Source organism: Dama dama, chromosome 17, assembly GCF_033118175.1.
Source record: "Dama dama isolate Ldn47 chromosome 17, ASM3311817v1, whole genome shotgun sequence".
NCBI classification, from domain to species: Eukaryota; Metazoa; Chordata; class Mammalia; order Artiodactyla; family Cervidae; genus Dama; species Dama dama.
This window is the reverse complement of record NC_083697.1, coordinates 50,009,590-50,023,024: the sequence shown is the minus strand read 5'-3', so window position 1 is coordinate 50,023,024 and position 13,435 is coordinate 50,009,590. Positions and strand designations below refer to the sequence as shown.

Below are 13,435 nucleotides of genomic sequence, written 5' to 3'. Positions count from 1 at the left end.
AGGTGGTTTTACTAAAATTTTAACCAGAAAATAATATTATAAGATGATGAATGAATTTTTATGAGGTAGCTCTTGTATTGTTGCAGATACTGTGTTACCTTCTAGAACTGATAGTTCTTTAAAAAAACAAAAAACCGTACATGAACATTGACCCTTAAAAAAAGAGGCAGTGTCCCTGTTGCTTTCAGCCAAATAAATATTTGGGTCTTATTGGTGCTAGTTGTTTCATGACATTCTAAAAAATTAAAATTAACTTTATTTCAGTAGTTTTTATTCATTATACATGCCATTTACTCAGTACAGACCATGTGTCAGGCATCCAGCTAGACTTTTAAAGTTTATTAAATTAATCCTAACAGTTTAAGGTATACTTCTTATTGTTTCTGTTCTGCAAATGAAGAAACATACTCAGAGATATTAAGTGACTTGCTTAAGGTGCCAAGCTGCAAAATGGCCCGTCTAGTTCTATGTGACTCCAAAGCCCTTATTTTCCTCTATAAAACAAAGTACTAAAACTGCAAAACTTTCTTGAGGAGATAGTATTGCAGTAATCAAACAGTCAGGGAAGAAAGAGGTATAACTAAAATGTTTCCGAATTCTTTTTTTTTTTAAGGGCAGTACCCCAAAATGACTTAATGCTGAGCATACCATGCATTCTGATATGCATATATGGTCCCCAGGAAATTAACTTTGCAAAACATATAGTTCTGATATATATTAAACTGACTAACTTAGGAGTCTCATAGAATATGGGTGTGAGGACACATTACTAGATAGGGTTGTAGTAGAGTCACAAAATTACGTAGAATTAATTTAAATTTTAGAGTTAGAGTGGATTGCTAAGCTCCCAAAGTGTGGGAAGCAGTGAGTGTGTTCATTGAGAATTTGAGAGAAGTAGGTGTTATACTACTTATTCATAGACCTGTCAATTCATTCAACACATATTTGCAGGGTTCCCACAGATGTGCCAGGCACCAGGGAAGGTGCTGAGGATGCAGTAGTAAATGTAACAATCTTCATCCTCATGGAATGGAAGCAGACAGTAAGCAATAAGGACGACAGGTCTTCTTAAATGCTCTAGCGTTTGAGGGGAGAGGTGTCAGATGGAGGGATCCAGGAAGTCCTCTCTGAGAAGTAACATTTGAGCAGAGCCCTAAGTGATATGAAAGAGTGAGTTGGGTGGTACTCTGGAGAGATTCGAAGCAGAAAGTAACAGTAGGTACCAAGACACTGAGGCCAGGGTATGCTGGGAATGGCTGAGAAAGAGCAAGGAGGCCAGTATAGCTGGACCAGGGCAAATGAGGGGAGCAGTGAGGGTAAAGAGATTTTGAGGTGTGGTAAAGATTTGAGATTTTATTTCTGGTATGATCATCAGCCAGTGGAAGGTTTTGAGCAGGAGAATAGCCTGTGACTTACTTTTTTAAACCACTGTTTTTCCCACTGTTGCACTGTGGGAAATGGCCTGTAGGAAGACAAGTATGGAAGGTTGTTGCAGCTGCCCACGTGAGATGTATTGGTGGCCTAGGCCAGGGTGGTAGCTGTTAAGGTGTTAAGGAACAGTTCGATTCAGATGGATTTTGAGAGTCGATCTTATAGGATATGCTGATGAATCAGATGTGAGGAAATGAGGATTCAGGGCCTCCAATACTTTTGGTGTGAGTTGCTAGAAAGATGAAAATGCTGTAGGATACTATTTAATTCTTGAAACATGAGTTCTTCATCACACTTATCTAGGTTTTTGGCAGGGTGACTTTGAGTGAGTACATGTGTGCTCAGTTGCTCAGTCGAGTCTTACTCTGCGACCCCATGGACTGTAGCCCACCAGGCTCCTCTCTCCATGGGGTTCTCCAGGCAAGAATACTGGAATGGGTTGCCATTTCCTCTCTAGGGGATCTTCCTGATCCAGGGATCAAACCCACGTCTCCTGTGACTCCTGCATTGGCAGATGATTCTTTACCACTGAGCTACCTGGGAAGCCCCTGGTGACTTTCAGTGAGACGCTCTAACTTCCTGTGCTATTCACTACATTTCTGACCTTGGGCACATCAGTTCAATTTCTTTGTGCCTTAATTTTCTCATCTGTAAAATAGCTATTATTGTGACATCTTCCCAGAGGGGTATTGCAAGGGTTAAATGAGTTAAGAATGTAGAGTGCTTAGAACAGTGCCTGATGCATAGTAAGTTCTCCATAAATTCGAGCCTTAATTGTTGTTTGAGCAATCATCTGCTTTATTCACTGCTGCTGTGTCCAGGACCTGGAGCAGTGTATGGTAATAGGCGATAGATGCCCCAATATTCGTCCTCTGAATAAATGAGTAAGTGAATGAACTGATAAGTGGCCACTGTTTACTTCATAGGACGTGCTCCTGTGTTTCCTATTCTGTTTAAGCCCTTCTAGCCTTGTAGTGTTTTTCTTTCCTCCTCAATAATAGCCTCAGACCTTAGTGTGGAGAACAAGATCTATACACCATTCCTAGCCTGTTTGTTTTCCTGCCACAGAGTTTGCTGCCCTTTGAGTGCTTCTGTGTTTTAGTAGTGAAGGGATTCTAGCAAAGTCTTGTGGACTGATTACCCTCTTAGTACTCCTGCTCCCAATTTAGGTTCAGATTTCTCTTGGGACATCTTGGGCAGTACTTAAAAGCTGATGAAGAGGTAACTCTGTTCCACTTTATTTTTATGTGCTGCTACTTGGCATAGTTTTCAGTTGTTTATTCAGTGGCTTTGCATGGTTTTCAGTTTTTATTCACTTAGTCTTGTATGCTTCTCTCTGTTTTCCTGTGGTGAGATGAGATTTTCTCTGATCATAGTTTATGAGGAAATTAGAAAGGAGAATGATTGGGAAAGTTATGATTGAAACAATCACACGATAGCCTCCAGAGTGGTCCGTGCCCTTTTTCTGCTTTTGTGGCTTCTCTCTATTGCCTGAATCTGGTCTCTCAGATTAGGCTCCCTATCTGCTCCTTCTACCCTCCCTGAGATATGGATGTGGATATAAAGTGGGAAGATGAAGGTCAAATGTGGTTACAATATTAATAGGAATGTAGATTGTGAATACAGATTGAAAATCTGTGGCTACAGATAAAGAAGAAAAACTATCTTAGCTGAAATTTAGATAGTATCTCAGTTTTTAAGAGGAGAAAATTGAAACACATTAGGCAGAAGGTCATGAACTCTGTTGCATGGGACTAGAACTTAGTTTTACATTTCTAGCAAGTATTCCATTTTTCACCAGAATATGAAATTTTCACTTGAAGTTCATTTGCAATGGAATAGGATCATCTAAGATTATGATATTAGGAAACAGAAGTTATGTAGAAATATTGGCAATAGTATACCCCCCCAAAATTCCATTAGTTGATATTAAAAATAAAATCTTTCTTTTCTCTGTTGTTATCCAAGTGGTGGTAGGAGCAGAAAGTGAAAGTCGCTCAGTCGTGTCCGACTCTTTGCAACCCCCTGGACTATACAGTCCATGGAATTCTCCAGGCCAGAATACTGGAGTTGGTACCCTTTCCCTTCTCCAGGGGATCTTCCCAACCCAGGGATTGAGCCCAGGTCTCCCACATTACAAGCGGGTTCTTTACCAGCTGAGCCACAAGGGAAGCCCAAGAATACTGGAGTGGGTAGTCTGTCCCTTCTTCAGCGAATCTTCCCTACCCAATAATAGAACCGGGGTCTCCTGCATTGCAGGCAGTTTGTTTACCAACTGAGCTATCATGCTTAAAGTGGTTACACAGGTAGTGGATTATCCAAGCATCAGAGGGAGGCACTTGACGTATAACTTATAACTGTGTGGGTGGTTCCAGTCCATCAGGTTAGAGTTGCCACTCTTGACTTTACAGAGGGTGTTTAAAATTACTTAATAGTTGTTGGACTCACTGTTGACATTTATTGTCAAATAGAAGATCATACAAAAGGTATGAGAGGAATGCATTCTCTCTTACCCAATTTTAAGATGAAAAGTTCTATTTCAGTAATAATGCCCACCTGAGCTGATGCTGAAACCCTGCCTTTGTCACAAGCTGCTGTGAAGATTAAATGATTTATGTGTGAAAGCAGCTTGTAACTATACAGTGCTCTTCCACTTATAAAGCGTTACGTTAGTTGCTCTGTCGTGTCAGACTCTTTGGGACCCAGTGGACTGTAGCCTGCAGGCTCCTCTGTCCATGGAATTCTCCAGGCAAGAATACTGGAGTGGATGTGCCTTTCCCTTCTCCAGCAGTTCTTCCTGATGCAAGGATCAAACCCAGGTCTCCTGCATTGCAGGTGGATTCCTTACTGTCTGAGCCTCCAGGGAAGTCCTCCAGTTACAATAAGTGAAAGTGAAGTGAAGGTCACTCAGTGGTGTCCAACTCTTTGTGACCCCATGGACTATACAGTCCATGGAATTCTCTAGGCCAGGATACTGGAGTGGGTAGCCTTTCCCTTCTCCAGGGGATCTTCCCAACCCAGGGATCAAACCCAGGTCTCCCGCATTGCAGGCGGATTCTTTACCACCTGAGCCACAAGGGAAGCCCAAGAATACTGGTGTGGGTAGCCTATCCCTTCTCCAGGGGATCTTCCTGACCCAGGAATTGAACTGGGGTCTCCTGCATTGCAGGCAGATTCTTTATCAACTGAGCTATGAGGGAAGCTCTCCAGTTATAAGAAGCAGCATTTAAAAACTCCGTTTAATACTTAAAAATATTTTACTGGTGTTTATACAAAGAAAACAAAAATATTTGATCTGTGTTTTTATTTCTGTGCATTGTTTTAGTGACATTTATTAATAGCAGTTGCTGTCCTTTCTTCTGGAAACTAATAATGTAATATTGCATGTTATTCTGTTCTAGGGAGCTCGTGTTGGTAGAATAGATGCTTTTGTTCAGAGCTTGGACAAAAATTTTATGGTTCCAGTAGGTGGTGCTATAATTGCTGGCTTTAATGATTCCTTCATTCAGGAAATCAGCAAGATGTATCCAGGTAAATAAATCAGTTGATCTTCAAAAAAAGTAACTAACAAAAACCCATTTGTATATAGGCTACTGTAATAAATGTTACTTTACAAAGCTTTTTCTCCCTAATGTAACATATCATCCTTATTTCAGGAAGAGCTTCAGCTTCACCTTCTTTAGATGTCCTTATTACTTTATTATCACTTGGATCAAATGGCTACAAGAAGCTATTAAAAGAAAGAAAGGTAAGCTTTCCCTGTAGGTATAAAATAATATCCTTGACTAAAATAGTACTCCAGAGTATTGGTGTGTCTGTCTATTGGTTTATCACTTTGGGATATAGATACCTAGCACAGTCCTAGGGGATTGACTTTGATTTGATTTTCAATTAATCATTGTTATCCCATCTATTCAGACATCCTGAGGAATCTTGGAAAAGTGATTTTGTTTTTGTGTTTGTTTTTTTTGAGGAAGTCCTGTATCAGGGATTCTATTACTTTGGTAAAATGTAATTCATTTATCACTTAGTAAATAGAGGCTCTTAAAAGACAGATGGACAAGTTTTTTCTTTTTAGTTTCGGAAGACTTGTTTAGATGTGACATGTCATTTGCAGGAGGAAAAATACAGGTCAGAAATTGGCCAGCTTCTCTTTCTAAGTAATAAATCCATCCCTTGCCGTTATTGGAATGCTGAACTCATTGATTATGTTGATTGTGAAAAGTGACATTTGTGCTTGAAAATTGGACTTTGTCTTCAACACTAAAAGCTAGCTTAATTCAGGGCAGCTTCAAAATTGTAGTCAGAGAGTGTTGCTAGGGTAGGTCAGATTAAGATGTTTTATTTGTCTCCAATCTGGGAGGGCTAGAGGTTCCTGATATCGTTTTTGTATCTATAACTTTCTAATACTTAGTAGCAGTTACAGTCCGTAAGATTTGTAATATTAATTTACATATTTTAAAATATTTTCATGTACATCATCTGATAGATCCTCTCAACAAACAGCCTTATGAATATCTAACAGAAATTTAAAACTTTCTGTGCCCTGTTTTACCCTAGTCCCTTTCTTCCCACTAATTCAACCCATAGGAAAATAATTGCTTACTTTTTGTTAGGACATCTCTTAAGATTTACATGATATAGGAAAAGATGGTCAACCTCAGTCTTTAGGGGAATACAAATTAAAGTGAGATATCACTAATATAAAAAACAAAAACTAATAGAAAAAACTAATCAGCAACTTTGATAACACTTTGGCAGTTTCTTTTATACTTACCACAAAAACTAGCTGTCCCACTCTTAGCTATTTGTTCAAGAGAAATGAAAATTTGTATGTGTACAAAAACATACATGTGAATGTTCATGGTGATTTTATTCATAATTGCCAAAACCTGAAAGTAACTCAAATGTCCATCATCTGGGGTATAAACAAACTGGTACATACATACTCTGCAATAAAAAGGAACCAACTACTGATATATGCAGCAGCATAATGACTCTCAAATGCATTATGCTAAATGAAATAAGCCAGACTTGAAAGGCTACATATTGTATGGTTTTATTTACATGCCATCCTGTAAAAGGCAAAAAGATATCAGGAGAGAAAAGAGATCAGTGGATGCTAGAGGCCTGGGTTGGGGAGGGGATTATTAATGATAGTGAAATGTTTTGTATCTTGATAATGGGAGTAGTTCCATGACTGTATGTTTGTCAAAATTCACAGAAGGGGACACCTGAAATTTTACTCTGTGTAAATTATGCCTCAGTAGACCTGAAAATGATGATTAGACTAAAACTCCAGTTTAATGAACTCCGAGAAATAATCATCTTGTTGTAGAGAGAGAAAACCTCAGCAGAATCTTTCAAGGCTCCTTCCCTGTAGGACAGATGGAGACTATTGACTGAGGAAAACCATCACCTGTTTATGTGAAAGTTTAGTTGTATCAGACACCAGTGAGTCTTAGCTCTCCTGTCCCTAGTTGTTTCATTATGGTACTTGAACTCACAAATTTTATTTCCTTGTTTGTGAAAGAAACAATTGATATCTCAGGCCACTTCTAGTTCTAAAAGATTATAGAATATTTCTTAAAATGAAATAGCTGCTTTCTGAGCCTTGGGTGTTATAATCATGGGAATTGGCCTGTAATTTAGTAATCTAGCACAAGTCATATGGGTAGTTTATATCAAGCATTTTTTGAGTTTGAAATTTTTAAGATGATCTCTTCAATTTCATGGTATCTCATATCCATTTCTACCCCTGTTAAGCCATCTTGACCCACCCCCTCCCCCAATCTGAACACTGACAAGTTCATTTAAAATAGCATGGTTTAAAGTATGGACCAGTGTTTCTATGAAACAGAAATAAATAGTAGAGAACTTTGATTGTAGGATAAGTTTCATTGAGTAATTAATTTACTAAGTATATGTTGAGTATATATTATGTGTCAAGCCTATAATATTGATATGCTGCTGCTGCTAAGTCGCTTCAGTCGTGTCCAACTCTGTGCAACCCCATAGATGGCAGCCCACCAGGCTCCCCCGTCCCTGGGATTCTCCAGGCAAGCACACTGGAGCGGGTTGCCATTTCCTTCTCCAATGCATGAAAATGAAAAGTGAAAGTGAAGTCGCTCTGTCGTGCCCAGCTCCTTGCGACCCCATGGACTGCAGCCTACCAGGCTCCTCCGTCCATGGGATTTTTCAGGCAAGAGCACTGGAGTGGGGTGCCATTGCCTTCTCCGATACTATTGATATAGTAACCAATAAGATACCTGCTCTGGTGGAGCTTACATTTTGTATGAAGGATACCAGCAATAAAGAACATAAAATATAAATTACAAAGTTTGTTTAATACATAAACTATAAAGGTGAAAGCACTGTGGAAAAGAAGAACAGGGTAAAATAAGGGGGGTTAGGGTTGATGTGAGGGGGGAGATGGTGAGAACTGATTTTTAAAATACAGTGGTTAGTGCAGGCCTCATTGAGAACATGACTTCTGAGCTGACTTGAAGAAGTTTGAGGGAGTATACTCCCTCAAATGTATGATAGAGAAGAGTATTTTAGGCAAAGAACCAGTACCTGAAATTAGGGCAGAAGACCAGGAGCTGACTGTGGCTCAGATCATGATCTCCTTGTTGCCAAATTCAGACTTAAATTGAAGAAAGTAGGGAAAACCACTAGACCATTCAGGTATGACCTAAATCAAATCCCTTACAATTATACAGTGAAAGCGAGAAACAGATTTAAGGGACTAGATCTGATAGACAGAGTACCTGATGAACTATGGATGGAGGTTCATGACATTGTATAGGAGACAGTGATCAAGACCATCCCCAAGAAAAAGAAATGCAAAAAGAGCAAAATGGCTCTCTGAGGAGGCCTTACAAATAGCTGTGAAAAGAAGAGAAGTGAAAGGCAAAGGAAAAAAGCAAAGATATACTCATTTGAATGCAGAGTTCTAAAGAATAGCAAGGAGAGATAAGAAACCCTTCCTCAATCGGGTGGAGAGGGAGGTGGGAGGGGGGATCGGGATGGGGAATACATGTAAATCCATGGCTGATTCATGTCAGTGTATGATAAAAGCCACTACAATATTGTAAAGTAATTAGCCTCCAACTAATAAAAATAAATGGGAAAAAAAAAAGAATACCCTAATTATCTGTGTAAAAAAAAGAAAGAAACCCTTCCTCAGTGATCATTGCAAAGAAATAGAGGAAAACAATAAAATGGGAAAGAGTAGAGAGCTTTTCAAGAAAATTCAAGATACCAAGGGAACATTTCATCCAAAGATGGGCTTAATAAAGGACAGAAATGGTATGGACCTAACAGAAACAGAAGATATTAAGAAGAGGTGGCAAGAATACACAGAAGAACTATACAAAAAAGATCTTCATGACCCAGATAATCACGATGGTGTGATCACTCACCTAGAGCCAGACATCCTGGAGTGTGAAGTCAAGTGGGCCTTAGGAAGCATCACTACGAACAAAGCTAGTGGAGGTGATGGAATTCCAGTTGAGCTATTTCAATCCTAAAAGATAATGCTGTGAAAGTGCTGCATTCAATATGCCAGCAAATTTGGAAAACTCAGCAGTGGCCACAGGACTGGAAAAGGTCAGTTTTCATTCCAATCCCAAAGAAAGGCAATGCCAAAGAATGCTCAAACTATCGCACAGTTGCACTCATTTCACATGCTAGTAAAGTAATGCTCAAAATTCTCCAAGCCAGGCTTCAACAGTACAAGAACTGTGAACTTCCAGATGTTCAAGCTGGTTTTAGAAAAGGCAGAGGAACCAGAGATCAAATTACCAACATCTGCTGGATCATCAAAAAAGCAAGAGAGTTCAGGAAAACATCTATTTCTGCTTTATTGACTATGCCAAAGCCTTTGACTGTGTGGATCATGGCAAACTGTGGAAAATTCTGAAAGAGATGGAAATACCAGACCACCTGACCTTCCTCCTGAGAAACCTGTATGCAGGTCAGGAAGCAACAGTTAGAACTGCACATGGAACAACAGACTGGTTCCAAATAGGAAAAGGAGCCCGTCAAGGCTGTGTATTGTCACCCTGCTTTTTTAACTTCTATGCAGAGTACATCATGAGAAACACTGGGCTGGATGAAGCACAAGCTGGAATCAAGATTGCCGGGACAAATATCAATAACCTCATATACACAGATGACAGCACCCTTATGGCAGAAAGTGAAGAAATAAAGAGCTTCTTGATGAAAGTGAAAGAGGAGAGTGAAAAAGTTGACTTAAAGCTCAACCTTCAGAAAACTAAGATCATGGCATCTGGTCCCATCACTTCTTGGGAAATAGATGGGGAAACAATGGAAACAATGGCAGACTTTATTTTGGGGGGTTCCAGTATCACTGCAGATGGTTACTGCAGCCATGAAATTAAAAGACGCTTGCTCCTTGGAAGAAAAGTTATGACCAACCTAGACAGCATATTAAAAAGCAGAGATATTACTTTGCCAGCAAAGGTCTGTCTAGCCAAAGCTATGGTTTTTCCAGTAGTCATGTATGGATATGAGAGTTGGACTATAAAGAAAGCTGAGCACCGAAGAATTGATGCTTTTGAACTGTGATATTGGAGAAGACTCTTGAGAGTCCCTTGGACTGCAAGGAGATCCAACCAGTCCAACCTAAAGGAGATCAGTCCTGAGTAGTCATTGAAACGACTGATGTTGAAGCTGAAACTCCCATACTTTGGCCACCTGATGGGAAGAACTGACTCATTTGAAAAGACCCTGATGCTGGGAAAGATTGAAGGAGGGAGGAGAAGGGGATGGCAGAGGATGAGATGGTTGGATGGCATCACTGATTCAATGGACATGAGTTTGAGTAAACTCTGGGAGCTGGTGATAGACAGGGAGGCCTGACATGCTGTAGTCCATGGGGTCCCAAAGAGTCAGACACGACTGAGCGACTGAACTGAACAGTGCATTTGAGAAGCAGAGACGATGCCAGTGTGGTTAGGGCAAAGAGACTGAGGAGAGTTGTGAGAATTGAGGTCAGGATGGTAATGGGGGTGGTGCTGGTCAAGTAGGCCTTTCTAGGCCATGTAAGGTCTTTGCCCTGTATTCTGAGTAAAATAGCCATTAGAGGATTTTGAATAGAGAAGTATTGCTTGTTGTTTTGTAACTCTCATCAGACTTGTAATTATTTATTTGGTATGTAGATTTCCCCTGCAGTGTAAGTGCAAAGTCTTAACCACTGGACCACCAGAGACGTCCCTAGTCACTGTATTTTTAACAGACTTCCCTGATAAATCTGATACCCACCCAAGCTTAAAACCCATTATTTGGGGGCACACAGGTCATTTGTATCTGTAATGGAAGCTTGGAGCAGAAACCTGCAATGTCATAGTGTTGTAGTTCTTATGAAAGTAAAAAGTGAAAGGACACTTGGGAACACATAAGTCCACTCTTCAGTCTTGTTTTACACAGAATAAATATCTTTCTATAAAATTAGGCAGAAAACAAATAACATTTTGGTACTGACATCTCTTATGACTTAGATGTTCTTATAGAGACATTTCTCTGTAGGGATATAGTTGAAAACTTGTGAAAAAGGAATGACTTAAAATGGTGATTACCTGTTGTATGTAGCTTTTACTGTACTTGAATAGGGCTTCCTCCCTAGCAAATACTCTTCTTCCTAAAGGACTTGTCTTACCTCTAAGGATTTTGAAATTGTTGATTTTAGGGGTGATCTGTCATCTTTCTGCAGTCTAAGAATTTCTTTTATACCATGCTTGTTAGTTTTGACATTTAGGGTTTGACTTTAAATTTTTAAGTTACTTTTAGATGATACCAAAGTCCCATGCACGTGCTCAGCAAGAATGAAAGTCCACCTGCTTTGAGACTGACCTGCAGGAATGTGTAGCTCAGCTGGTAAATGGATGCAATAGGCAGCCCAGCTCTGATTTCACTGGAACTTTGTCCTTTATTAAGGAAAGTGAAAGTGAAGTTGCTCAGTCGTGTCCGACTCTTTGCGACCCCATGGATTGTAGCCTACCAGTCTCCATAGTCCATGAAATTTTCCAGGCAAGAGTACTGGAGTGGGTTGCCATTTCCTTCTCCAGGGGATCTTCCCAACCCAGGGATTGAACCCAGGTCTCCGGCATTGCAGGCAGACGCTTTACCGTCTGAACCATAACCACTGCGTAAATATTTTGTGGGGAAATTTTATTTTTTAGTGTTATGAATTAGATGAGTCCATTTTAGGTGTCAAGAGATCACTCGCTTTGTAGCATCCAGAACTTTGTTATTTTTCTTTATTTAGATAGCGTAGAGTGGAAGGAACAGGGACAGGAAAAGAATACGATTATAGCTTCAGTATATTAGCATCTGTCTGTATGAGTCCTGCTGCTGCTGCTAAGTCACTTCTTCATCCCCACCAGGCTAATGTTAATTATTTAATCTGAAAACTGTTAGGCTAAGAGAAAAGTAGGTGGGTGGGAAACTAATATTCTTAGGTATGTCTGCTGTATGTCTAGGACTCTGCTAGGTTCATTGTATTCATTATTTCATGCAGTGCATGTAGTACTCAGAGCAAATTTATGAGGTAGGTATTATCCCCATTTTACAGATGAAATTGAGGTTAGAAGTTACGTACTTACCCAGAATCACATGTAAGTGCCAGAACTGGTGCTGAAACCCAAGTCTATATGATACTGAAGCCTCTGCACTTTATGTCTTCCCACTCTTCCCACCTGCTTCCATTCACCCATCAACTGTTGTGGAAGTGTTTGCCTGCTCTGTGCTAGGCATTTGAGCCATAAAAATGGTAATCTCATGACCCCTTTTCTTATCTGATGGAGGTGTGTAAAATCCCAAAGGCTCTAATGTATTCATTGATTTTATTTAAAATTCTTTGTATTGAATTTACTTAGAACAGAGACTATCTATAGTAGTAATCTTCAGAGTATAAAAATGCTCATTTGAGAACTCTATCATTGTAAGAGAATAAAAGTTTGCTTTTTAACAACTTCATTCAACAGGAAAGTCTTTTTCTTGAAAAATGTGGATGTCCTCCATAAACCATAATTGCATATATGTAGCATAAATATTGTTTTTTTTATTGGATTTGTTGCAGAAGTAAAGCCCTCTTTTGTTTAAATGGACTTGCTTTTGAACTGTGAAAATTTAATCGTGATAGTTTATTGGTTCAGCTCTGGAGAAGCTGAGGCATAGATATTTTGCTCCAGCCAGAGCTATTTTTATCCTATCACTGAGAGCTCCTTTTTATATTATTGGTGTTATTGCGTACTAAAAAAGGAGTGTTAAAAGAAAACAGGATTTTTTTTAATTCTGTGCCCTTATTCACCACAATGATATTTTTAGAGGTTATTTCATCTAGCTATATCTCTTCCAAAGAGGCTTTATCTTTTTCACAGTAAAAGCAGACAAGAACTCAGCTTGAAGCCATTCCTTCTCAAGCCTCCTTTTTTGAAGGGTGAAAGGATCAGAGAGTGGACTGTGTGTGTGAACTGAACCTGTTTGCCCTTAGCCCCTTCCTGATCAACACATCTGCTGCATTGAGGGGAGAAGTGACCAGGAAGTTTAACTGAAGAGGCCTTTAAGGAAAGGGATGAAAATTGCAGAAACTGTTTCTTTGAGTTGCTCTATGCAAAAGAATGATCAGTCTTAGACGTTCATCCCTGCTTCAGGTTTGATTCCAGAGAAGACCATTATTCTGCTTAGCTGTACTTTTTAGAAGAGTGCTTTGCTGAACAGGACAGGCAGGTAATCGTTCATTATTGTAAATATCTACTGATTTGGAGAAGAGAATATCTGCAGAAAAAGAATGACAAAATGGCTGCTTCAGTGACTGGAATTTGTTTGCTGAAACTTGGAGAACGTTAGACGTACAACTCAAACAATGTCCTATAATAAAGTTAAGTTTCAAAGCTTTGTAAATTTGTAGCCCTAAAGGTAGACTAGTTGAATCCCAACAAAAGTGTCAGATTTTAGGCCTGGATAAGAAGCATCAGTA

The 13,435-nt window shown here is 39.5% G+C and overlaps 1 protein-coding gene across 4 annotated transcripts in view; it reads left to right on the top strand.

Moving 5' to 3' along the window:
• Window positions 1–13,435, top strand: part of SEPSECS (Sep (O-phosphoserine) tRNA:Sec (selenocysteine) tRNA synthase) — a 43,807-nt gene that overhangs the window by 15,719 nt on the left and 14,653 nt on the right. For all 4 annotated transcript variants that reach the window (XR_009696514.1, XM_061164482.1, XM_061164480.1 and 1 more), the window contains exons 7-8: window positions 4,833–4,962; window positions 5,088–5,179. Coding sequence is in view for 3 of the 4 variants with exons in the window: in XM_061164482.1 (XP_061020465.1) it covers window positions 4,833–4,962; window positions 5,088–5,179 (222 nt within the window). In the remaining variant the exon portion in view is untranslated. The remainder of the gene's footprint in view (window positions 1–4,832; window positions 4,963–5,087; window positions 5,180–13,435) is intronic.